The sequence below is a fragment of the Scatophagus argus genome, chromosome 15 (genome assembly GCF_020382885.2).
Source record: "Scatophagus argus isolate fScaArg1 chromosome 15, fScaArg1.pri, whole genome shotgun sequence".
Classification (NCBI taxonomy): domain Eukaryota; kingdom Metazoa; phylum Chordata; class Actinopteri; family Scatophagidae; genus Scatophagus; species Scatophagus argus.
Genome location: NC_058507.1, coordinates 5995537 through 6022708, shown reverse-complemented (window position 1 = coordinate 6022708; position 27172 = coordinate 5995537). Strand labels below are relative to the sequence as shown.

Sequence of the window (27172 nt, the reverse complement as noted above, 5' to 3'; positions counted from 1 at the left end):
TTCTTGGTAACCTAAATGCTAACGTAAGGGGGAGAAAGTGCAACATTGCTTCTCCAATGTTCCGGTGTAGTAGATATGTATTATCTTGCTATCTTTTCGTAGGGGCTGTTGAGCCGTTAAGGCAGCTACGGCAAAACAGAAACGGTATGCGCCCTCTGTAATCTATGTTTATTTTTATTATTCCAGTTCATCAGTACCGCAGTTATTGAACATATCCAGCAGTGAATTTAGCTAAATTTTCCATTACAGTCGACCCGTTTCTCATCAAAAGTTATAAACGCGGGTAGTTCCCATAGAGTGCAGTATCGATTGCTAGCTAAAAGTGTTTCGAAGTGGAACCGGGAGGTGACGCCTTGTGGAGGAATCTGAAAAAGAAAAACGAAAAGTTGAGGTTAAGGGGTTTCATTGCCGTTAGACTAGCTTACTGTCAACTTCAGCTGCAGCAGGACACCATGAAAGAGGGGAAGCGAAGACTTACGTGCCATGGAGGGACAGATTTCAATGTAAGTACTGCAAAACTGTTAGCTTCTGCAGGCCAACTCGTGTTAGAGGTTTTGTTTATAGGGGTTATTGATGGTTTAGTACGATGTTATTAGCCGCGTTGATGCGTTGTTTCCACACAACAAACTGCAAGGAGCCGTTGCGAATATTGCTAGCTTCACCTGAACTGACCCCCACCACCCCCACCCAACCTTTTTCAGTCCTCCTCACACACATACAGAGAGAGGAACACACACACAAATCCCAAATGTCATAATCCCAGAAAGTCCCGGCAGTACCAGCGTGCACCTCATGTCACTTGTAGCTTAATGTTGTCTTAAGTTTAAATTTAACAGTATCAGTATAGTGATGTATTGGTTGCACAGCAGACAGTTTGTCCTGTCACAGCAGGAAAAAATAAACACAAGTGGATTTAATAACTGACCACGGCTCAGGTCCGTTCAGTGTCCCAGTATCAGACTGTTCCTGCTTCCTGATTTGACAGGTCAAAATGTCTGCTGTGCAGCCAGTCCACGGTGACGTTTAGTTGCTTCAAAATTGCCATGGCAAACCCAACTTCTGCTGTGCATTTCATTTTGGAAAATTGATTTCAGTGTGAGTGGGGAAAATACAGGATATTGGTCTATGGCTGTGACTGTTGGTCCTTTTCATTGTCAATTAATTTACCAATTAATTCTAATTTTTCCAAATACTGTCTTATCAGTTGCTGATAACCTTTCAGTTATTTGTATAAGTACTGATCAACTTCAAATCAACTGGTATCAGCTTTAAATAAAAACAACAACAAAAACACTATTGGTGTAGCCAAGAGATAGCTTTGTTTGTCACTAACGCACACACACACACACACACACACACACACAATTCCCAGTGCACTGACAGTGTCATCAGAGGCAGGCATGTCAGTCTGACTCAACATCTTGTCAACTGCATCTGTGAAGGTTTTCAGGCTTTGCACGCTATTTTAAGGGCCAGAGAGCAGAGAGAGACTGCAGCCCTGCAGAGTCTGGCACTTGCCTGCTCATGTCCGGGGCCACAGCACTGCAGCATCTCCAACATCATTTTTACCAGGAAGACAGTTTGACTTAACGTTATAACAGACCTTTTTCTACAGCGGACATTGCGAATACTTATAACAGGAAAAGTGTGATCAGTCATGAAGGCTCGGTGTTCAAGTGTCCCACAAGGCCATGAGTGTGAGCCTCAGTGCCGGGACTCTCGCACTGAAACAGCTAAATAGAATTCAGGTCATCCATAATGTTATTGTTTTACAGCTGTGCCTTTTCTTTTCTGAGCGTCCTGTGCAGTCTAGCCATGAAAACCCACAGGTGCAGTTGTTGTTGATTCATTTTCTGTTGCGTAACCAATTGATAAATTGCCTCTTGGTTTCAGTTGTTTGACTAATTAATCAGCAAATTGTTAAGGTACTACTTTATACAGATAGGTGTTTGCCAGATTGCCTTGCAACATTTTGGGACTGGTCAAGGATTCACAGGGTCTGATTTGATCCTGATATGGGACTCATATGAACGGAGGTGCAGACTGATACTGAAGACCGGGCGCACCTGAGAGAAGCACCTCCGTTTTATTACTACACCTCAGATGTCATAATATTGAGAAAGTGAGAAAGGCCACTTTGGCCAGTTAAACACTGAGATAACACCGTTTGCAATGAATAAACGAGCCTTTGTGTCTTTCTAATTCGCAGTTTCATTAAAATTTTCTCTTAGGTGATGGTTTAAATCATTATTTATCTGACCAGACGTTCTCTGATTCCATATTACAATTTACTGCATGTCATTTTAAGCAGAATATCTGTGATATTTAAGAATGTCTGAATAAAACTGAATACTTTTATGAATTTGTGAAGTATATAAGTCAACATCAGTTTAGTATCTGTTATTGTGTGTTGTATTTCAATATTTAAGACTTTTCCTCAATCTTGTGGAAATATGTTATCAGACTGGAAATATAAACAACAAAAATGTTTTGTTTTTTTTTTTCATCTTGTTTATTTTCTCCCTCACTCTCTGGGGCCTTTTTTTGCATTCTCCCACAAATAAGACCTTCCTTGCTGTGTCATGTGCACCACCACACATGCATTTAAGGAAGAATTTCGTCAGTGAAACGATAAAAATAGGAAGTGCGTGAACTGGAAAGACAGTGAATATTAGACGGAGTAGCCGGGTGTGCCCTTTCCCTCCATCCCCGCGGTCCTCCCATGTGTGTTGGAATTTCCCGCATATACTGAGAGGGATTTTGCTCCGTAAATTACAGCGCCTTGCATGGTGGAGGAAGGCCTTTTATGGGCATGGAAGTAGGCGTGGCCAGCGAGTGTTGGCTGGTGATGGGAGGAGGAGGAGGGGGGTCACAAGACAAGCAGAGACACGGAGAGACTGGATGTACAGCAAAAGGCCGCATTGCCAGCGTGAGTTTTTTTTTTTGTGCAATCCTAGTGCAATAATGTGCAACGGACAGCGGCGGCAATGCGCCCGCGCTTATACAGATTAGCACTCCGTTTCCGACCGGGAAGGACTCTTGTTTACGCACCGACGTCGACCCCCTTTTCCTCTTGACTTTATAGCGGGGGGTGACGGGGGGGAAAAGTAGCAGTGAGTGAGGTCAGCAGCATAGCATGAGTCAACCTCGGGGATGTATGCAGTCATCATCGCAGGTCTGTATTGTGCGGGCCTGCTGCCGCTGCTGGCCGCGCAGAGCTGCGAGTGTGCGATCCTGCGGGCTGAGCTGCCGTTGGTAGCAGCTTTCATGACAAGCACAGTAAGTATCGGGACAGACGGGGCTGCTGGAGCCGCGGGGTCGATGACTGTGGCGGCGTTGTTGTTGTTGTTGCTGTGATCGACAGTGCATGTTATTGTGGAAAGAGCTTGCTGACAAAGTTTTGTTTACCTCGCCGAGACGAACTGGGCGTGCATCGCGCGTTCATCAATCCTTCGTCTGTGGGGTGTTTTTTTTTTTTAATGTCTCAGTCAAAGCGGATTGACTGCACACACACACACACACACACACACAGAGTGCACACATGTGACGTATTAACCTGGTTGACAACTTGAATCGATCCGTGGTGTTCGTCCATTTGTTGTGCCACCGCCACTGCATCGGCGGCTCGGTTCGTTGCAGCGGGACATGGCATTAGTGACTGGATAATCCGTTTCCTGCAACAAAGGCTTTCTCGTAAATAGCGCTGAGCTGGCTTGCCACAGAAAGTGATGTGGAGGAAGGGGGGGGGGCCCAGGAAGCGTCCTAACGTGGAGGGAATCAACATGTTTTTCCACTTCTGATTTCTTAAATGTGTCGTCTCTTGCACGCCGCAGGCCTCGTTTGGCCGCTGGTCTCACACGCTGATTTAAATTAGAAAACGGCGATGGATTAGGGCGGCTAATGCCGTTTGACATTTATTTTAAGCCAATTTGACGCGTTACTTTGTTTATTGGGCTAAACCCCGTGCTTGTGTAAGGTTGCACTTGTGATGCGTCACGATGATCCCTCACCTCAGATGGTGTGTGTTGAGGGCACAGAGGCTGCTCACACAGCATGGTCGCTCTGTGATCAGCAGTTATGTTCCTGCTCCAAAGCTGCTTCACTCCGCAAGTGCGATGTATGTGCGTGCACCTTTTCTTGGAGGAGGTCTCACAGGACTCGACAACATGGCTGCAGGCATGTATAACATCACATGGTGTTAGTGGTGCACGCACTCTGTTTGTTAGCCACACTGCGTGGTCATTCAGCTTCTTCACTCAGTGGTGCCCCTGAGCCAATGCAGGATCTGAACAGCTGCAGCTGGTCTATTTTAGGAAGCTTGTGTTTTACTAGGCCACCAGAGGAAAGGGTGACAATTGTCAGTCACTTCCCAGGTTGTGAGAGATGGCCTTTGACAAGTCAGTATTGTATAGATTTTTGTATTAATTTATGGAATCAGCTTGACAAATTTTCTTTCTTGTTACATGAATCCTGTTGTGTTGTGTGCTGATTATGGGGATTCTCCGTGCAGTAAAGAGTCTCTCTTTAGGTAGACGGGTTTTTAAATTTTATACAGATGGAGCGAGGATTAAAATTTTAACAGAAGCAGTTGGGATCTGTGTGTATCTTGAAATTTGGCAGACAGCACTGTGTCAAAATCTGCTCCAAAACCTTGCCATTGGATAATCAAATTGATAATCATCACAGGTTTCCATAGCAATTGTCAAGATCCCCTACGAGCTATCGAAGCCTACAAGGCCATTTTGACTTTTTCCCTGCTCTCTTTTTCCCCTCTCATGTCTTGTGTCATCATGACTCATGCTTGCTCACTTTCAGTTGCCCTCCCTTTTTGAGTCTGCAGCCACAGTTCAAAGGGCACGAGTTCCCTTTTTTCACCTCTTATGACTCACACAGTTGTAAAAAGGAGTGGTTTCTGTCACGTTCAAACCATGCTGTCTGTTCTGGTAGTTTGGCGGGAAAGGAGCATCTGTCACAGGACAGTTGAGCTGTGAAGGGTGCGAGTTGTAAGTGAACTTCAATGATTTTTCTCAGCGCACGTATTTCCTCTAATGCTGATGTAATTTCCCATCATGAAGTGTGGTACAGTAATATCCTGTAATGACATTTCCAGGAAATATCGATTCAGCTATCTCTGTCGGCTACCTTCCTGAGGTTCCACTACTGGATGCAGCAGTGATATACATGTCCACCTACACATGGGACTTTATCCCTGTGTCATGTGAGCTTAGCGAATAATGACACAGTTTAGACCCACCCCCTCCCATCCACTATTCTCACACCCGATACCTTTCAGTGGAGGTCTATTGTTGAAAAAGCAAACAGCAGGTCTTTACATGCCCCCCCCCCCCCGCGGGGACCCCTTTAGTCTGATGGCTCCATTCTTGACCTCTCTCTCATTTTCTCTGTACAGGGTGTTGCCCATGAATGACAAACACACGGACTTCTTCAGATCTACTCACCCCAGGCCAGAGACCTCTGATTGGGTCACCAAGAACGAGGGGAAGGACAAGGGGAAGAGAAGATTATCTCCGTTGACTTTGCTCTGCTCGATGTCATTGTAGTTTTGCAGCTCTGCTTTTATTGTATGTGACCCTCTGATATAGTTAGTTTACATCCATTGGAGCATTAGCAGCTGGTTCCGTTGGAAATATTCACCTGTTTCGGCTTATTCATGCCCGTCATGAGTGTACCAGCCCAGCAGAAACCCAGCACCAAAAGAACAGGCAAACGCATCACGTTTTTCAACGAACAAAGCGTAGCAATGAAGGAGACTTCTCAGCACCCTGAGGGGTCCTACTATGTCCCAGGTGGCACTGCCTCAGACCCAGGACAGAGCGAGGCTGCAAGTACTGTCACCTCCAATCCAGAGGGCCCTCACATGTTCCTCAGTTCTGTCATATTCAGCCCAGATAAGGGTGACCAGAGCAGGGGTCACTATCAGCAGACTGTACCTATGAAGTGGGCCCACCAGGAGCCGAGTCAGCAGCAGCCATCTCTGTCCCAGCAGAGAGCTGCGTCCTGGAATACCATGTCTAACTGGGGACAAAACATTTCTAATTACATGGGAGGAGTTAATTTAACAGACTCAAGGACCCCGAATGCATTTGCAAAGTCGATACACGAGACTTCTGGCTTACAGACTCATCAGCAGCCCCCCAACAGAGCTGCAGACAAGTTGCCTAACCCTGCAGTTGAAGCATACAGGGATGCAGTTAAGAGTCGACTGGACTGGGAGCAGCAGCAGCAGCAGTCCCAGGCCTTTCAGGAGACCTTGAAACCTGGAGCACTGAACACTCAGCAGCACAGCACATCCCACCCAGGAGGAAGCTCAGTTTTGCAGCCCTTCCAGTTGGCCTTTGGTCAGCCCAAGCAGCACCTGCCAGCCTACTACCAGACCTTTCAAGGGAACAGAACAACCCTTCCTAACCCACCTATCTACGCAACACAAGCAAAACCCCCACACCAATTGCAGCAGCTGCAGAAGCAAGAGCAAATACGCCAGCAACAGCAGCAGCAGCAACAACATCACATAATCCAGCAGCAAATTCAGCAACAGCACCATCAACAGATACAGCAACAACAAATCATTCAGCATCAACAGCATGTACAGCAACAGCTACAGCAGCAGCAGCAACAAATACAGCACGAGCAGCAGCAACAAAAGATACAGCAGCAACAACAGCAGCAACAGCTCCAAATTCAGCAGCAAATGCAACATCAGCAGTTGCAACAACAAAACCCTCATGTGCTTGACTATTACCCAGGTGCACAAAATGCACACCCTCACCCACATCCACAGCCGGTGGTGGTACACTCACAGGAGTCCTCTGCCCCGGCTCCCCCAAAGATACAGGAACCAATTATCCAGGACATCACCCCAGAACCACAGCAGCCTTCAGATCCGCTACAGCCCCCTCTCCAGTCTGAGCCCCTGTCCCAGTCACAATCACAGACGCAACTCCAGTCCCAAACGCATCTCCGCAGATCACGACGGCTCTCCAAGGAAGGTGGGGCACCATCCGACAACCCTTTTCTCCCGGTCTCTTCAGAACAGGCTGTCCCAGGGCCACAGGGCTCCCAGCAAGGGGCCCGTGACATCCAGGCAGCCCCCACAGGAGTAATCCAGAGCACACGCAGGAAACGCAGGGTGTCCCAGGAGGTCAACCTGGAGACCCTTGCTCAGAAGGCCTCAGAAATGGAATCTCTGCCGTCACATGTAAGTGCTCAGTTCACTTTTAAGACTGTCCAAATGTTCCTTTGTTGTCTTGCTATCTTTTTCTTTTTTCTTTCCATGCCTCTCCTTTTCCACGTCTTTCTGTGTTCCTTGTTCTTTTCCTTGTTCTTATATTCAGTCATCTGTTTCACAGCTGTTTCCTCTCAAGCAAAAGAACCACGTTAATAACCTTTAGCAGAGAGGAACTGAGTGTTCTGAATCCCAGTGATTGCATTGCAGTTTATCCATGAACTTGTCGTTACAAGCTGGGAGCCTTAATTGTGAATATCTCAGAGAGAGCTAAAAATCTATTTTTCTAGTGTTATCCTGGGGTATAATTGCAGTGGGACTTTAGCTCCCAGAGCAAGAATGAAAACTGGAACAATCAGCCTAACGCAACTGCCAGGAAAACTGTGCCAAAACTGGTGTTGTTTGTGATTAACGTGTTGCTGGAAGAGATGCTGAATGTAATCAACACCCAACCAAGTATACACCATAGCATTGTGGGAAAACTGTAGCTAAAACAAGACTTTGCATTGTGAATATTGTCACAGGGTAAATATATACTTTACAAACAGCTTCATATGTGACTTCTCAGCCCTCTCTAACGTCAGCAAACAAGCCTGATAAATTGCTCTTGCTGTAGCATGTGAAGTCATGCACTTATCTATGTTTATGTGCTGAATGTCTTGATTGTGCAACAAGTTCTGTTGCCAAACAGCACTGAGTCAGTATGTCTATAGTTCAGCATGGCTGTGCCCTGGATTCGCCTCACGGGTAGCTGATCATACAGACAGTGTGTTTGGTTACATGCCTACACACCTCCCCCCATCCCATCAAAGGAGAGAAACTCCAGCCTGGCCTCGCTTGCCCCCCCCCCCCTCTATAGAGGGAGGGGTGCAGGGTTGCCCTGCATGCAGTGCTCAGCAGAATATCTCTCCACCGTTCTGGTGGAGAGAAGGGCTGGAGTTTTCCACCAGCAGTTATGAGCACAGATCCAGTGTAGCCACATTGCAGCGCTCCTCTCTGCCCACGAAGATGCAGTATGCAGTGACAGAATGCATCTGCCTTCAACTGGCCTGTGATGTGGTAGTTCAGATCAGCTTTGAAGTTGCTCTCGAGCTGATTGCGGCTGTAAAGCAAACAGGCCCACTCATTATGGTTTCTCAGAGAAGAAATGTGAAGAATGTTTTTGGAGATGGTTCCTTTAACATGTATGTAATCTCTGTCACCCATGTACTGCACCTAACAGCACTGTATCAAGGTGCAGACATACTTTCACAGAAAGATGTGGTCAGATTTTAAATTTTTCACAGCAGTTCATTGTTTGTGTTTGCATTCTTCTCCCAGTAATACATCCCAGGCTTTTTTTAAGGCTGTATCGACCAATCTGTTAACTCTCCATTTGAGTATTGACGGAATTTTCTCTTCATGTTGCATTTTTTTGTGGGGTTAGTAATAATGTTTTAGGTTTTCTCATTTACTGCATTGATTAGAATTTGGCAGCCTGCCCTAGTAAGTAAATTTTAGTTTAAGTTTTAATGTGCTGTGGCATTGTAAGCTGGGAAACTAAGCAACCGTTAAATAAGCTATAAGAGGCTGTCATTCTTTGCACCAGTTTTGTAGTGCACCATATCAGCTACCCAGGTTCATGTATTTGAAATTGTGTCACCTGAAAGTGACAGTGTGAGCTGCAATTTCACGTGTTGCATCTATAGGAAACAGCAGCATGATAGATCTGTCTTTGAGTTTTGCTTCACATTTGTTTTTGACTATCACAAGTCAGTTCTTGGACGGAAGGATGTAATTTTGAAGTTGTGGACAGGATTGTAATTAATAATTAATGATTATTTTATTAGTAATTAATCAGATCATTTCTTTCTATGTGAATCATTTGTGCCTCTTATAGTTTCTTGTTTTGTCTGACTGACGGGTCCCTAAAGGTATTGGGAAACAGAATACTCCCCCATTGACGTTGGGCTTTTTCTATACATTGACAGTTAACTGCCGCCTACACTTTTTCACATTTGCATATGCTCTTGATGTTTTATATGAAGCGCAAAAACCAAGAAGCCTTGTCACATCTCAGTCACTGTCTTTTTAATAGGAGCCCCACAGGCCGTGGAGTCCCGCTGACTCAGAGGGTCTGAACACCAAGCGGCCTCGAGACGACAGCCTTCTTCCGCTTGTCATCCCTGTGTCTGTTCCAGTTCGAAGGCAGGAACCCTCTTCTCCTGATAGAGATGAAGCAGACCTGGCCTCCAGCTGGCCCCCCAGACCTGCAAACCCCCAGGAACTTGGCCGTGCCGACCACAAGCCTTCGGTCATCGTCACCCGGAGACGTTCACTCAGGAACTCCTTGTCAGAGAGCTCAGAGCAGGTGGATCCACATTTTTTTAATGCAGTTGATGTGCTTTGATGACAGTCTAGAATTTTATACTTCAACATACATCATTGTCAGAATATATTTAAAAAGAATGGCTTGGTAGTAAGGATGTCTTCCACTGTCTCCCTCAGTCTGTTTCCAGCCTGTCTGAACTCCAGCTATTAAATCCTTGCATTTATGCCACATCGCCCTGCCAGCGCACACTCCCTTCCCCCCACCCATGCTCCGTGTCTCCCCTGCCCCCATTTCAGTCGTCCATACTTTCCTCCCTTTCCCCGTTTCATTTGGGGGGGGATTTGGTGAACTGGTTGCCCTGTCCCAGATGAAGAAGATTATCGGGGTTTAGCACTGCCACACTGTACATTATGTACCATCGAGTACGTACAGGGCTGAGGCGCCTTGTTCTTTCTCTCTTGGATTTCTCTTAATAAATAAACACAAAGCCAACTGTATGTCACAGTACACATAACAGCTGAGTTGAGTTTTTGTGTTCCTTGTGTTTAATAAAAGTGATGTATCACCGTGCTTACAGAAACTTTTGTGTCAAATTCGCCTCATAAATTTTTCTTTTCTCACCAGAACGGAGGAGCTGAGGGAGACAAAGATGATGACGGCAAAAAGTCCAAACGGCGTCCCCGGCCCGAGCCTCTCTTCATCCCGCCACCCAAACCTGGTTTATTCATCGCCCCTCCTGTCTACTCGAGCATCACACCCTACCAGAGCCACTTACGTTCCCCCGTTCGCCTCGCCGACAACCCCCTCACCATGCCTCCCTACACACCTCCGCCAATCCTCAGCCCTGTTCGTGAGGGCTCTGGCCTCTACTTCTCCACTTTCTTGTCCTCCGCCGCAGCTGCTGCAGCCACCAGCCAGGGCCTACCACCTCCTGCAACCCCCAAGTCAGCAACACGCAGCCTGTTGCGCTCCAGTAAGTAAAAACATAAAAAGAGTTTGAAAAACTTCCCTGAATTATCCACAGGACTTTTAAACTGTGGTAAATAAACCTTTTTGATAATATCACTGAGTGCGTTTTGTGTCACTGCTCCTTTAGACAGCTGCGACATCACACCACCAGTTCTGTCTGCTATGAGCGAGGCCACTCCAGTCAGCATTGAGCCGTGAGTATTTCCCTTTCAACATCCCCAATTCATCATCTTCTGCCTTTTTAAAGAGGGTGGCTTTGGGACTGGTGTGTCATTTTCAGAGAGATTATATGGCCACTCCAAAGCATGCATTATCATAGCTGGGGTAGTAGTTCTGTAATCAATTAATCAAACCATAACACAGGGCTGAATCATGAAATGTCTTGAAAGAGAACACGAACTTGTTGAAGTTGTAAACCCACCCTTTAAGCCGCCCTCCTCTCCACCACTGGAATGCTTTGCCCTGTCATCCACATCACAGCATTCAGATCTAACTATGCAGCCTGATGTCTCTCTCAATAAAAGAGCATCCTGTCATAAGAATTCCATATTAACCGTCAAATGAAAGCCGTAAAGCTCTTTTAAAGCTAATGGATGTAAGTGTGTCCATGCTTTTTTTAACATACACACGCAGAGAGGTTTTGTTTCATGTACGAGTAATGTCGGTTCAAACTGATAGGCAGATGCTTGTTTGACCGAGATTGCTTTTATGGATATTAGTTGTAATCCTCAAGATTTCAATCCTCGTTGGGGATACTTGTGGTTACCGCGGCAACAGTAAGTGCAGTTCAATACCGCAGTCACTGAGCAGCTACTTTGTCAGAGATACAACAGAAGAGCAACTGATGTATCTGATTACAGCACATCCAAACAGACTCTCATTGTTTTAATGAGGAAGTGGGTGAATAATAACTGCAACTGCAATCTGACCTGATACCTTGCTAAGGAGTTTTTGCAATTAGAATTGACTGACTGTCAAAAAACATGACTCCGTAGACACATTTTTTGTTAGCTGTGGTTGGCGTTAATGTTGGTAAAATGTACTGTGTCTGCTTTGGCTGCCCGACACTAAAATCTTGCATTATTAGTAACTTAATCCAGCTCTGACACTGTGTGAACTGTGTGAACAGTGGGGTTGATATCAGTGAGATGAAATTATGTAGGATTACAAGCTTTATTTAGAGTTTGAGTGGCACACTCTGGCTACTGCAAAAAAAAATTACCTTAACTAATATCAAAAAATGGGTTTTGATTTCATGAAAATGTTGGGTGGTACATTTAAAATTCATTCTCATGTAAACTTGAATGCAGTATATCAGCAGCGCATGTAAACAACAAGATCTTCAGCAGTTAATAAATGTTAACACAGCAACTGGTAGCCTGGATATTTATGAATTTTAGAGCAATAGAGAAGTTTTTAGCCGTTGATCTATTTGCCAAGGATTCGTTTATGCAGTTCGACTGTGAGGTACAGTTTATGGTGGTGCGTTGTGCAAGCAGTTCAGCAGTTAGCCAGGAACAAGCCAGTGAGGCATCCCATAACTCATGCTTTTAGCTCAGCCTGGTGTACTCCCAAACACACAAGAGCCCTCGCAGTTGAACTTTGAGCAGCCCACCTTCCCTGGTAGAGGCTGCCAGCATACACACACACACACACACACACACACACAGAGAGAGTTGGAAATACTGAGTTTTACAACTGTAGCACTGAGGTATCTGGTTTCAGTTGACATGTACAACCAAAGAGATGCATGCTTTTGCTGGATTGTGAGCCTCTCTTCCTACTTGAACGTGGTCCCGCAGCAGGGTGAGGATCCGTTTACTTTTGACTCAGCGAATTTAATAAGTGCCGTCTGTTTAAGATGCAAATTTTGAAATGGATTTGCATTTTATTCATTATGCTAAGAGCACAAGAGGCCTGCATAACAAGCTCAGATTCAAAACACTGCTGGAATTGTTGTTCTCGGTGCCTGATTGCCTCAACAGTCTTCCTGTGACTATTTAAAGATCAAGGCAGGAGGAAAAACCAAGAAATCAAAATATAAATAAAACAGGAGCTTTGCTCTTAAAAGGAATCGGCTATTGATGTTACATGATGTCTTGACTGAAATGTTTGAGCACGAATAAAAACCTCTTCATAGCAAAGGGGGCCCTTGATGAATTTTGAATAGATCAAATTCAGATCTCGTTGCTCACACTGATGTCCCGTTCCCAGACGGATAAATATCGGGTCGCGATACCAGGCGGAGGTGCCAGAGCTGAGGCAGCGGTCAGCTGTCGAGCTGGATCAGCATCGTGCAGAACTGGTCTGGGCTCCTCTGACTGAACTGGAGGAAAATCCTGACTTCCAGGCTAAAGGTAAGAAGTACCACAATGCAGTATTTCATTACTGTGACATCATTACATTGTTGGTGCAGGAGCAGGATTTGCTGTGTATGTTCGTTTTAAGATCTTTTGTATATGAATCGACAGGAAAGTACTTGACTTCCCTTTATTTTTATTCTCAGACGTACATTTGTCATTTCCTTGTTGTGAAACACAGAAGTAATTTTCTGTTATCACCGTGTATGCAGTGTGTTCAATGACTGACCCTCACACTGTTGCAATGTATGATGTCTCAAGCAGGAAATTATTTCTTAATTCTTCCTACATTACAAACTTACAAGCTTGTATTTTCATCAAGTTGTTGTTTGGGATTATCGCTGATCTCACATAATGAGAAACAGTAAGACTATAAAACTACACACATGCTACCGTTAAATGTTTAAAACCTTCTAATTGCAAGGTTTTGCCACTCATCCTCTACTGTTCAAGTTTAAGATAATATTGTCACCGCCGTATGCAAAATAACAATTAAGAAAAGCGTACTTTTTTCCGCTGTTGCTCACGATCCGTCCGTGTGTGTGTGTGTGTGTGTGTGTGTGTGTGTTTCAGTGGAAGACCTCATGCACCTGGCCTGCTCCAGTGCTTTCTGTGGAGGAGGAACCAATCAGGAATTAGCCCACCATTGTTTGTACGAGTGCAAAGGAGACATAATGGTGAGCGCAGCAGAACCATCCACACTCACTAACAGGGCAGCGGCTCTCCACGTTTATCAGAAAATCGACGGGGTTTTGCTTTTGCCTGACTCGAGTCGAGGTTTTCTTCCAACCCACACATGCACACCAATCTGTCTCACACCAAAAACCTGCATTGCTATTAAAATATCTTGTGTCACACAGTACAGTACAGCTTTTTTTCCGTACGAGAGGGAACTGAAATTGTCTTTTTTTTGTCCGTGTGCTCCTCGCTTGTTTTAAGTGGACAGGATTTAGCAAGAGCTGAATCACAGTCTGATGACAGGCGGCGTGTTATTCACTCACTGTCAGTCAAATTTGATCAGTTCACACCCGCGCACTTCTGATATAGCACAATGAATGTGTTTTTAAGTGATAAATGCCTAATATGTGATTCCTAAACATGTTTTATAGTAGTTCATATTTCATGTAACAGAGAAATACTGGATTTGAAGTCACATTTCTGCTGGTTGAGCCTGACATCTTGCTGTTGTAAACCCTGACCTTGTACCCAACCTGGACAAAATCGTGTCAAGATGTGGCTTCACATCTTACTAGCATGCACCAGGCTTTGTTCATAAAAACTTAGCAGATAGAGGAGTAAAAATCAGATTCCTGACCAGCTGCATGTGAATGCCAAGTTTAAAGTAAGCTGTTGCAGTGCACATACACGTGTCCTCCGACTTCCTGTCTTAACCCGATGACTATCTCTAACCTGGTTTCTTGTCTGCATCTGAATGTAGTGATCAAATGCCTTCATCTGATCTCGATGATCACTGAACGGAAGTGACTGGTGTGTAGACTTTCATTATGCTGCGTGCTGGAAGTCCGCGGTGGCCTGAAATGACTGTCAAACAGTTTGGTTTTTAAGAGTGATGCCAGCACGTGCTGACAGTGAAGTGTGATGCAAAGAACTGAAACAAGTAGTCAATGAATCCATCCACTGAAAATTAAGTCGCGACTGATTTGATAATAGATGATTAATTTGAGTCATTTTTCGAGCAACAATGCCAGAAACTCTCCTCCGTTGTGAGGATTTGGTGCTTTTTTTTTTAGGCTTTATGTGTTAATAAACTGAATATCTTTGGGTTTTGGGCAAACTGTCAGACAAAACCAAATTGAATTGAATTTGAAGGTAGCTTTTTGTTATAGTACACCAAAAGCTTCATTGATTAATTCAAATAACGAACAGCAGATTCAAAAATAGTCACTAGTTGCAGCTCTAGTTGAGTGGTGTAGAGTTGTAGCCATTTCCCACTCATAAATATTTGCGACTGCAGAACAAAAGGTCCACTCGACCTGATCAGTGCACGAGGTTTTCACGCTCGCCGTCAGTCTTCTCGAAAGCATCTCGATCAGCCAAAATATCCGACCATAAATGTGCTCGAGGAAGCTTGAAGAAGTCAGAAATGTTTATGAGGGTGTGAGTATCACCAAGAAATCAGGTCGGTCAGATGGCTGCTCCACCTATGCTGCAGTAATGACACATCCTGTGTCTCATACTTATTGCATCACAGTCAGACCACTAATTACATCAGAGCTGGACTGGTTCAGCTTACAGTGCAGGATGTAATCCTGACAACAAAAAGGAACCATGTGCTCCATGTTGGGTGTGATAATGAGGCCAGATAGCGGTCACAATTAAATGCTATGAGGCAGCCTCTGAAGTGGCTCTTTCCTGGTCACATCATCCCCACTGAAATGCTAGCAGTATTCATTATTATTATTATTATTATTATTATTTAAGAGAAATGAGCAGAGGACGGGTTAGATAGCTACAAACAGATGCTGGGAAAAATGAAAGCATGTCAAAGTAGCCTTTCTGCATGTGACCAAATTGTGTCTTAATTATTAGGGAGGTTGTTGCAAACTATTTAAAATGAGAATAACAATAATAACAATAATGCATGGAATTATTATTTTCATAAGAGATTATTACATAATTCATGATTTTCTGGATTTGCTTTAATAATACACGAACAAGCTTATTCTCACAAGGTGGAAAAGTCAAATATTTGGTATTTTTGATTAAAAGAGGATGATTAATCTCTTTTCTAATCGCTTTTCTGCCGATTGGCTAAACCATTAGTCACTAATTCTCGAAGCTCTGGTATAACTGTGCCCTTTATTCATAATAAGGATGTCAGAAGTGTTTTTTTTCGGTATCACATGTTGATAAACAGTACAATATTGGAATTTGATAATATCGAAACCCCAAAAATACATTTGAAAAACTGATTAAAAAGATTTTCAACCCAAGACCTCACAGATATTAACATTAATACAAATATTTTCTGCATGCAGCGACTTTTGCTGTACCTGTCAGACTGTACTACAAAAGACAACTTGTATTCATAGATCAAAGTGGTTCACAGCTTAAAATGATGACAAAATTACATAAAGGCACAAAACATGTTTACAAGTTTAGATAACTGTGGCGCCTAATTGTTCTAAGAATTAAGCGTAGAAAATCAAGTCATGTTTTCCATTCAGGAAGACCTGTTTAATGACCATAAATTGCTGTAGATCTGAAGCGCAGATGAATGATGTGACACTGCCGAAGGTGGACTCAGCGCTCAGTGTTCGCTACGTACTTTCATTGTTGGAGACGGAGAAGATGAGATGACTCGCAGTCAGATGCAGAGCGATGGTGGTACTGGTGGAGATTTCAGGCCCCAGCGACCAGCACTGGTCCAATGTTGTCAAGGAAACCACGAGAGGGGGGGGGGGGCAGGGGGGGTGTCAAAGCGCCCACTCTCTGCAGCAGTCTGCCTCAAACTGCCGTCTTTCAGCATTCGTGCACAGCCAGATGGTTTCTTCTCAAAGAGCACAAAGTTTTTTGACAATGGCAGCACAAGTTTAATGATGATGTAACGCACTCAGGTACCCGATACGTGCAGGATAAATGAGACCGGTGGTTATCTCCCTCCCTGGTCACCTGTAAGCAGCAGCGATTGGCTTGTGTTACGACTTTATAAAACATCATTGGAGTGCCAAGTAGAGCGGGAATCGGCTTGCTTGGCAGGAGTGACCTCCTGAATAAAATCTCATACCAATCACTGCTGTGCAACTTAATGTGCCACTCTGGTTCACTTTTAAGTAATATTACAATGCTGATTGTTTCTCAGGCTGCGCTGTCCCTCCTGATGCTGAAGAACCCAATTTTCCCCAAGTCTCATAATCTGGCAAAGTACCACTACTCAGGTAAGTCAGATTTTATTTTATATTTTTTTACCTTTTACAAAATAAGTGGACGTCACCTTGTTTGAACTGAATGTTCTTGGTTGTGAGGGTTTGCTGTTTCTCGTTTTTGGGTTGATGGCGCAAGCTATTTGAAGATATAAAATTGGGTTTTAGGAGATAGTCAAAATGTTTTCACTGTTTTCTGACATTTTCTGGACACGGGAGTTCATTTGCTAATTGAGAAACTAGTTGGCAGGTCACTCGATGATAAAACATATAGTGGTCAACTGCAGCACTAGAATTCATTGTGAAATAAATAAAAATAAATTCAATCCATCTTGTATTCAGATGCCCAGAAACAAATGCTCATGAAGAGTTGAAAACTCCTGACTCCAGATGAGGTGAATTCTGATGATTGGGATGTTTGTGCTTCATCCAGCAGTGACTTACTGAGCCTGCAGCCTTGCCTCAAAGCGATGGCAGCTGCAGCAGTGAGAGTGTGGGGGTAGTGGGTGACTGTGGAGGATTGTCAGGGTCAACGCGATGAGGGAAGGAGGGGGAGTGTGTGTGTGTGTGTGTGTGTGTGTGGGAGGGTTACAGCATGTGGTTAATCCCAAGCAGAAGACAGGAGAGTCTTTGTTTATCGAGTGATTTAACTGTGTGTGTGTGTGTGGTTTAAGGGTGGGGGGTGGCAACCATTGAACTTGTCAGGGTCTCCCCGCATTCAGCACATAGTGTGGAAGCAGATACTTGTTGAGTGTATCCAAACTGGCCATTAAGCATACAGCATCTTTCTCCTTTTAAATGTCTGTCCCTCTCTCTCTCTCTCTCTCTCTCTCTCTCCTCAGGATCAGACAGCTGGACTGCAGTTGAGAGACGCCAGTTCAACAAAGGCATCACTGCATACAAGAAGGACTTCTTCATGGTGCAGAAACAGGTATGTTGTGGTCTGTAAATGAAGAATGTAAGAAGAAGAAAATAAAACTTCTTTTAATTCTGGTCTCGGTCACGCAGAAGTTGTGGTAATGCTGATTTGCTTTCTTCTACCAGCAGTTTACAAACCCTTTCTAAATAAAAGCTGACTTCCCTTCACTGTGGGTGGGTGGGTGTGTGGGTGGGGGGAGAGGGAAATACAGTCGCTCTAGAACAATGTTTTCTTCACAGCCAGTTATTGCTTTTTCACAAGACTGCAGAACGATTTCATTTTCTTGTCTAAACCACTTCAGTGATCAATAATGGGGCTAAATTATATCAGTTTTGCAGTTTTTAAGTGTTAATTGGCCAAATCACCAGTTTAAAGGCTTGTATATTTATGAATATGCTTTAGGTCTTTGTTGTTGCTTCTCAAAACTGACTTAATTTCCCTTTATCATAAGAAGGACATGTATTTGTCGGAGATACCAGAAGTATGGAAAACAATACAAAATGTGCTTAATAAGAACATTCAAAGCATAAAATAGCTGCACATCATCTGTGGTTGCTGTATCTCGTGTTTTGTCTCGCCTCGATGTTCGCTTTTCAGCAGCACAGGACAGTGGTTTGGTCAATGTAGCAGCTCCTACATGTGATGTAAAATGACCTTACGCGCTGTATAACATGCGTTGACATTTAAATGATAAAAGATAGGATTAAAACTCCTTTAACAGCTGATGTCTGATGGTTCACAGGTGATCACGAAGTCAGTGGCGCAGTGTGTGGAGTTTTACTACACCTACAAGAAACAGGTCAAGATCGGTCGCAACGGGACGCTGATGTACGGCGAGGCCGAACCTCTTGAGAGCAGGACCACCGAGGAGGAGATGGACCACAAGGTCGGTCACGTGTTTAATATCTGCACGGCTTGAACAGTGGACTTTTTGTTGCTGATGGTGTGGACTTAAAGCTGGTCGTTCAAGGGAATTAAGCTACCAGAAGGGTGAATTGAGACCCTGAAGTAAAGCAACAGACAAACAAAATATACACTTAAAATGATTTCATTAAGAGCTAAAACTATTCTCAAACTTAAGAGCATTGTCTCAAGTCAGCAGGGACTAATGGACCAGGTGTCTCAAGTTGACCTGGTTGGAAATGAACACGACTGTTTTGACTGCAGGGTGATGATGATTAAACATGAAACGGTAGAGTTGTATTTAGATGTGAAACTGCAGAGCGTCAGATCAGATAACAGCTCAGAATATCATTATGTATTATTGACTGGTTGAATCTTAAAATGAACCCATGTGATTTTTTTTTTATCATATCATATACTAACACAGAAATACGTTAAAACTAAGATGAAGAGAAAAGGGTATCATGTGTGGAGTTTTAAAAAGTAGCATCAGGCTGTAAATTTCTCTCCTGGGGGTTCAGCTCTTACATTCTCACTCTTCTTCTTTGGGCCAGCAGGGCTCTCACAGATTGGAGCCACAGCAGGAGGAGGACAGCAGGAAGTGGGAAGGGTCAGCTGACAGGAAACAGGAAGTCGGCCCCACCAGAGTGGCTCACACGCTGCACTCAACTCAGAATGTGAGTGTGAAAGGAGCAAAAGAGCCCACTGCTGAATGAATAGATAACATAAGTTGATAACAGGACACACAACAATTAGGTTAAGCGTCTCGACGTTTGTTGAGTTATTGCACTTTCATCCTCTCCCCTAAGAGACTGAAAAGATAGCCCTCGTCCTTGGAGTCTTTTCTCTCACAACTGTGAAAGTGAAACATGAAGTGCATTTACACATTTGTGTAGCTTGTCCAAGCATATCTCCAGGGGCAGCTAATGCATCATCATCATCTTTTAGAATCATGTACAAACTGATGAATGTTTTCTCTCCCTCCTCATCTCGACCTGCAGAGAGAACGGTAATTCTTGGCAATAACAATAATAACAATCATGTGTTCCCTGTTAGTGCAGTAAATATTTCAGTAAGTTGTGGAAGCAAACACCCTCTCACAAGCCGTCACAAACTCCCATAGCTTTAATTCTGGGCTGCCTTAACTCTTTTAGGGCTGACTCACGAAAAACAAACATGATGATACTTGTTAGCCTACTGCCATTAGGGCTACGAACAAGCCATAATCTGACAGTCTCTGTAAGTGCTGGTACGCACTGATTAAAATGAATATCTGATGTTGTGAATGCATAAAAGTCCTGCTTTTTAGACATGATTCAGAAAATCTGACAAATACTGTCATATGCATATGAGTCATTATGATACTGTTAATGAAAATTCAGCCATGCAAAATCATCCACATAAGTAGGTCAGCCCTCCAGAATGGTGATGGATGGATGGATGGATGGATGGAGAACATCATAACAACTGTCTATTGTTGTGTGTGCTGACATACTTACACCTACAGGCGCTCACACATGCATTCATTTAAAATCAACAGAAGAATGTGCAGGAGAAGCAGGAAGCTAAATGCAAATACAAAGACCTCCTGAACACTCAGGACGCAATCACCAGGATGACATGAAATAAAAGCAATAAATTTTCAGTCAAACCTACACATGTTCCTGGTTAAAAATCAGCTAGCCTCATCGGACCTGACACATTTGTCCTTCTGAACTCTAACCCACTTGTCCTGCTGGATGGGCGTTGGATTTGCTGCCCCCTCCTGGATATTTTAGGGAACATAACTTGGCTTGTGGCCACCTATTTGGATTGTGTCAGCCCGCTATGTCTGTCAGTAAACAATGACTCGACAAGAAACCTTTATCACTGTTACTGGGGTTACATTTGACGGTTTAGAACACATGTTACGTGCATATTTTTGTTTTCAGAAACTATGTGACACATGTAAAACTATCCTACATGAAAGCAGCTCATAAAGCGGCTTCAGGCTCATTATTTATTCCTTAATTGCTCTCGGCGACTTTTAAACATCTTTAGCAGCTTTCATGTTCACCTCGCCTCTCGCTTTTATTGTGCAGCCTGGGACCGTCCTGATCATGAAAGGCCAAGAGGACGTAGGGAGGGACGCGCCGCTGTCCCGGGTCATCCACCCCCCTCACCCACCCCCTCCCAGCACCAAATCACGCTACGACAGCAACGCACGCAGGACCAGCCCTTCAACAGGCAACAAAGGCGCAGCCGGGCAGGAGGGGGAGTTCCCCTGCAAGAAATGCGGCAGGTTAGTGATCAGAAATAACACATCAGTCACTGCTGTTGTGTCGGAGACGCTGGCATGGCTCTGTTTACTTACGCATAGCTGACAGCAGAGGCAGCGACTTGAGTTACATAAGTGGCCTCGGACTGAAGTTGGTATAAAACACAGAATTTCTGCAGGAAATGTTGTTACTGCTATTGCCCATTTGGAAGATGTATTGGTAAATAGAGGCGAGTGCGTCATGTTGTTTGAGAGAACCAAACCATCCTGTCGTGCTTTGGTTAAATAACAGCCCGTCCTCTGGCAGCACCGGGCCTGTTATTGCCAACTGTGTCCTAGCAACTGAAATACAGAGTTGATACGGCACATCGAATCTCTCATAAATGCAACTCTACCCCTGACAAGAGCTTCACACACCTTTTTAGAGTGTGCTCGTTATAGATTAGCCGCCACTGCAGTGGCTGATAAATGCTGCTACAACAAGGTTTATTAGCCATTTACAACCACTGAAAAGATTTTGAAGTTGCATAATTTGGGAAAGAGGTTTCGGTTCCAGTGCAGATGGCTGCACGTTTCATGCAGCTACAGACCCACTGCTTGTCCTTAAACAGCCTGTCATTACCCAGTCTTTATTTCCATGCATCATGCTGGACTTTGACCACCAGAGGGGAATTATTACTATAAAAGTACCAACTTTAATGAACTGAGTAAATAAGCACACATAGTGTTGAATAGTGAGCACCTTTTGCCTGCTTTAGTAGTATTGCAGCATATCATAAATAAACATGACTGAGTCGGTATCGTCCGGTTATTTAATTCCATGCTTTTCTATCCGCCTTTTGTAACACCAAGCTAGTCAGCCAGTAAAGCCATTTCACAGTCTGGTTGTATAGCGTTGGCATTCTGGGAATTTACAGAAGGTCACCAAACTCCACGAACTAACAAGAAAGTGCTTTTTAAATAATAATAATAAAAAATTAAATTCCCCTACACTGCTGTTCTCCCTCTCAGACATGTGCCTTTTTACATGAATGCAAGGACAGTTTTTAATGGTTGGCTTGCAATCAAGTAACATACAATTGATTCCTCCAGCGTGGCAAAGTCTGAAGTTGATCCTGGCAGATTAAAGATTAAATGTACAAAGAGATTAAGTGCTTGTCATCCGTATGAAGAGCACTTTGATAAATGTGTCACTCGGTTGTCGTCCGCTTTACACAAAGATAATAAAATCGGTTTAATAATACGACCGGTTTAGGTTAAAACATATGTCCTTCCCGTTTTGTTGCAGAACAAAAGACAATAATAATCAAACCAGCTGTCTCTGTTCTTTTATATTTGTAGTGTTTATCAATGTCCACTGCCATGACATACACACATCAAATAAATAGCTTCAGATGAAGAAATGATGTGAGAGTCCCAGCACCTTGTCGTTTATGCTTGTACATGGGTGGACATCATAAAATATGGAGCAGAATTCTTCTTCTTCTTACAAATTATTTAATTGGTGATTTTATAAGAGGATTCACCAGTGAGAAGCGGGGCAAACGTCCCAGCGGTCAGTCATTAATTATTCACCTCCGCTGGCTTTAAGACGCGTCTTCCCATCCGTCAGTGATGCAGCCTGTGAGAGAACAGACAGCGCTTTTCATCCTTCATGTTGTTACATGTTGTCCCCTCCGTCCGAAAAGCTCTGTAACAATGAGCTCTCCATCTTTGCCGTAGGATTTTCTACAAGGTGAAGAGCCGCAGCGCCCACATGAAGAGCCACGCCGAGCAAGAGAAGAAGGCCGCCGCGCTGCGCCAGAAGGAGGCCGAGGAGCGAGCGGCGGCAAAAGCAGCCGCCGAGGCCGCCGCCCTCCTCGCTGCGCGGCAGCAGAACGGGACGCGGCAGTTGGGCGGAGACAGCACCAATGACGATTCGTCAGACGGGGAGGACGAGGACGATGAGGACTGGCAGTAAGGGAAAGGCCGCACGCGCTGACTGCTCCACGCCACGCTCTCGGTTTGGAGGAGGAACTTGTAAAGAATTAAGAATCCCTCCTGTGAACTTTGTGTATATTTTGTGGAACAAGAAGACTTCCGTTGTCTGGCACATTCAGGGACAGATTTACTCCCGTGTGTGTGTTTACCTGTGTGTGTGTGTGTGTGTGTGTGTGTGTGCGCGTGTGCGTGCGTGTGTCTGTCAGGACTTTTCAAAAACTTACCAACGCCCCTTTACTCTGCTTATAAAGCTTTTCAAGAGTTACCTCTCTTGGTCACAGGGCTCGGTCAAATCATAGCCATGCCGCCTCTCGGCGCTGTCCTGCAGTCCACGCCAGGCCGCGGCCTTCCTCAGCACTTCGAGTCTCTCGCCCTGCGTCCTTTGGCAGACGTAGAACTGGTTGGATCCCGATCCCGTCTCTGCCCCTCGCTCGATGAGCAGCAGCACGTGCTTGTACTTAAAGCTGCGTTCCCAACTGGATGAAGTTTTGGCGACACGGACACTGAAATCTGACAGCTGGGGGGGGGGGGGGGAGCGCGGCGAGGCGAACAAACTGAGAGTCATGCTGTTAGTTCCTCTGCTCAAAGTCGGACGGACGGATGGACGGAAGGCATGTGAAAACTGTTGCCTTTTGTTTCGCCTCTCTTCGGCATTCAAGGCTGCCAAAAGCTTTCTCAGACGCATGTTGTGCACCAAATGGGTTCCCTCTAGCGTTGTTCATTTGGGCTTTAGTTCTGTGAATCCCTCTGCAGCCCTCGTCACTTTTTACAGTTACACTTTGTTCCTCACTGTTGATGCCTTGGATGTTTTGATGCTTTTTATCTTGAAATGACAATCAATTGTACATTGTTGCTGTTGTTGCTGTTGTTGTTGTTTTTTTATAAATATATATATGTGTGTGTATATACACACACACACATATATATATATATATATACAGGTAAAGGTTACTTTTTCTGCCTGTGTAGCTATACATGGTTATTGTTGTTGTTGTTTTTGTGAATATTCTTGTTTATGATTATTAATATTATTATATTCTGGTTTTGGCTGCAATTTATTTGAGCGCTCTTCTGTACTTGTCCATAGCTTATTTTTCTTTCATTTTTTAATTTAAGCAAAAAAAAACAAACAAACAAAAAAAAAACAAAAATAATGCTACTTGCTGCCTGTTTATGACTGTGAGATTTTTTTTTTTTTTTTTTTGGAAGCCAGAAATGAAGAAAAGGCAGAAACGTATGTGCAATAGAACAAGTTGACCCATCTGCCCTCCCCCCTTCTCTCTCTCTCCCCCTCTCCCTCTCCCCCTTCTCTCTCTCTCCCCCTCTCCCTCTCCCCCTCGTCGTGTCATGGCTGCCTCTCTGTAACTGATAGGAGGTTCAGACTCTGACTGTTGAAACCGCAGCTCTCTGTAGATCCACACAGCAAAGTGGGAAAGACGGCAAACGGCGCAGAACGAATATCAACGTTTATGACCTGCTTTTACTACTTGACATTTTGAGCCCGAGTTCACTTTTTACTTCGTCCACATTCTCTTTGGGGAAATATTTTCCTGATGCAAACAGGACGTCAAGAGAAGCAGAAACATTCAGTACTGTAGACCACACGTAAACCAGATTTTGCAGGCGGACAGGAGGTTTTGAATGCAACATGCGTACATTTTATTTGCATTTTAAAACCAGATGATCAACATTTGTGAGTTTACTTTTGTACGCTTCGCACAGACTCAAAACATGTCGCTAAATTATTTCCTGTCATCAGCACAGCAGGCCTTCACGGAAGCATCCATTTCAGCAGGTTTCCACAGGAGATTCTGAACTGTGTTATTCAACTTTCTGGTCCCCGTAAACTGAAACCCGTAAGGCCAGAAAATGTGTCTCAAGCTACGTTTACATCGTTGTGACACTAACCCTCCACTGTTACTTCATCTGTGTGGGTCATCAGTTAATGAAGGGCAGTGGAGAAACTAGTGACTCATGCAGTGAAAAAATAAATCTGCAGATTTTATTCGGTTCAGGAAAAAAATAAAAATTTAAATGATCTGCGCTGGACAAGCTACCTGGTTGTGATTAAGGGTTTGATATTTTTTATTTTTCTTGCCCTGATTTGTACTTATGGTTGACTTTTTTTTCTGTCTACCTTGTTGCTTGTAGCAGGCACTGAGTTGGGCTGTGGAAACAGCATGTTTATCTCTACATATCTCTCTGCTAAGCCCTTCGGCCCTGAGCCAGCTTCTGTTGCCTTTGCAACAAATGGGTTAAAGGGTTATTTTCCTTTAAAGGACAAACCACAGTGGGGAGTTGGGGGGAGCGGGAAAGAAACGGCTCCAATTACCAGTTACTCCACAAGATAATCCTGGGTCTATGCACAGACTGTTTGTATGCGTGTGTGTGTGTGTGTGTGTGTGTGTGCGCGCAGACATACTGTTAAAAGTGTGTGTGAGAGTGCTTTGAAGTCTAATGTTAAACTGTACGCCAGTCAATGGGAGGGAAAAAAACAAGTTTTTGCAGACTGTTCACGTTTGGTATGTTAATTTATATTTCCTTTTTATTTGAGCTTGTCCTGAGGTTCTCACGAGGTTGGAGGGCAAAGTTGTCGTCCACGTAAAGGTTTTCAAGCTGTTTTTAAAAGAAGAAGAATCAGATGAAATCGAGGCCACGGCAAACACGCAGCTGTAAATTCTCCTCATCTCATCCAGTTGGCTAAGGGAATTTTAAAGGGGGCAAAAGGTTTATTTAGCTAAAGATTAGAAAATATATATGAATGAAATTCTATGTTTGCATACTTTCTATGCTATTTTCATATGGGGTTCACACTAATGACGAAACAGAACGGAATCTCAAGTGCTTTTTACTACAGTGTAACTTATTTGTTTTTGATTTGATTTTTACCACCTGTGTTTTTAGTAATGATTTATGAAGCACTGTATATTAAAGTTTTAAAATATTCATGAAGTTCACGAGTGTGCCAGTTGTATTCTTCTCCTCTGTCCGTTGCCCAACAGCGACCTTTAGAAACGTGAAAGCGGTGGTGGTTCAGAGCAGATGCACAAGGGGGCAGCATTGTTGCAGAGGAGGATCCTGTTGTCGGACCAGATCACAAGATCGTCTCAGAGGGATTTCAGTTTCCAGCTGCTGTTCAGCGCATCTTTGGCGCTTCAGTGCGTCTTGTGATGTGATTGATAAATCTCTGATGAAAAGGTTTCACTCTTGTGATGGCCACACATCTCTCTCTCTCTCTCTCTCTCCCTCTCATTTCATCTCATTTTCTTTGAGATAAAAATGCAGTAATCAACATTTCATTAACCGACCTGTTAATTTCCCCGTGCTGGGCTGACCTCTTCAGCTGCGTTCAAGTCCTCATGCAAATCACTCAGGTCCCTCGGGGCAACAGTTTAACTTTAAACGGAACAAGTACATCGACTTAAAGCCCAATGTGGAGCTGCAAGACAGAAGAGGATCCAGTCAGTCTAACACTTTCGCAGCAAATTTCTGTGAGATGTTTTGCCTGATTTAAAGCTGGCATTTAAAGACAGGTCCTCACACGATTTTTATTTATTTTTAATTATTATTCTTATTAATGCAATCATGATTTCAACCGCTTAGCCCAAAATACCCAGACAGGGACATGAATCAAACCAACATGCAAAGTTGGCGAGTGCCCCTTTACAATGTGGATCAGATTTGTTCGTGGCGGTAATGATAAGGAGCCACAGCCGGAGTGTTAAAGTCTCCTACCGTGCTGCATGGAAGCTCTTTCTTTTTCTGCAGATCTGTCTGGTGTGTGTGTGTGTGTGTGAGTGTGTGTGTGTGTTTTACCTCTTTGATACACCGCAGAGCAGCAGCTACACTGTGGAAAATGTAACATAACTGCCTCGCCTGTGTGTGTGTGACTGTGGCCGTGTGGGATGTCTGAGAGATAACTGTACGATCTGACAGCGCGGATGAGGTGATGAGGGGAGGCCGAGCAGCAGGGCGATCTGGGAAACGCAAACAAGAACAGCATGCGGCTCAGTGTGTCCTCACGTACTCTTTCTGCCTGTTCCGAACCGAAGGAGGAGGAGGAGGAGGAGCAAGCCAAACGGGAGGGATGGGAGGAGAGTGCAACAACACAACTCTGTGTGACTTCCTCACAGCCGGAGAAAATTAGAGATCACAGCGAGGCCGCTGGTGGTGGTGGTGTCAGTGGCGGTCCTAGCCTGAATGGCGCCCTGGGCTACCTCCACCCCCACCCCCTTCTTGCAGAGTTGCAGTAACTGCAGCGGCGCTCTCGGGGGGCGTAATTACAACGCTAGGGGGCGCCAATTATTAATTAATTATTTAAGTATTTTTTATCTTTTTTTTTTTTT

General features: G+C 44.2%; 1 protein-coding gene and 1 long non-coding RNA gene across 5 annotated transcripts; one reads left to right on the top strand and one right to left on the bottom strand.

The window, feature by feature from the left end:
- Positions 1-364: 364 nt before the first annotated feature.
- Positions 365-25778, top strand: mideasb (mitotic deacetylase associated SANT domain protein b). Of its 4 annotated transcripts, none has more exons than XM_046413932.1 (13): positions 365-503; positions 5411-7216; positions 9321-9593; positions 10179-10527; positions 10651-10717; positions 12738-12880; positions 13457-13560; positions 16707-16782; positions 17610-17698; positions 18429-18572; positions 19147-19266; positions 20671-20870; positions 22569-25778. In XM_046413932.1, exons 2-13 carry the CDS (start codon positions 5672-5674, stop codon positions 22804-22806), a joined length of 3348 nt encoding a protein of 1115 aa, XP_046269888.1. In that variant the 5' UTR covers positions 365-503; positions 5411-5671; the 3' UTR covers positions 22807-25778. The 4 variants fall into 4 exon arrangements, with proteins under 4 accessions (XP_046269888.1, XP_046269885.1, XP_046269887.1 ...); XM_046413929.1 differs by having other exon boundaries at positions 19144-19266; XM_046413931.1 differs by lacking the exon at positions 365-503 and adding an exon at positions 2526-2929 and having other exon boundaries at positions 19144-19266.
- LOC124072478 lies at positions 24961-26980 on the bottom strand. Its single transcript, XR_006845515.1, has 2 exons — positions 26643-26980; positions 24961-26265 (listed from the first exon to the last, which is right to left on the bottom strand). It is a non-coding gene; the product is annotated as an uncharacterized LOC124072478 (long non-coding RNA).
- Positions 26981-27172: the final 192 nt, after the last annotated feature.

Coding starts and splice junctions, on each gene's coding strand:
- mideasb (XM_046413929.1), top strand. CDS start 5,672: ATGCCCGTCATGAGTGTACCAGCCCAGCAGAAACCCAGCACCAAAAGA. Junction 17,699..18,428: donor TCTTCATGGTGCAGAAACAG/GTATGTTGTGGT, acceptor GATGGTTCACAG/GTGATCACGAAGTCAGTGGC. Junction 20,871..22,568: donor CCCTGCAAGAAATGCGGCAG/GTTAGTGATCAG, acceptor TCTTTGCCGTAG/GATTTTCTACAAGGTGAAGA.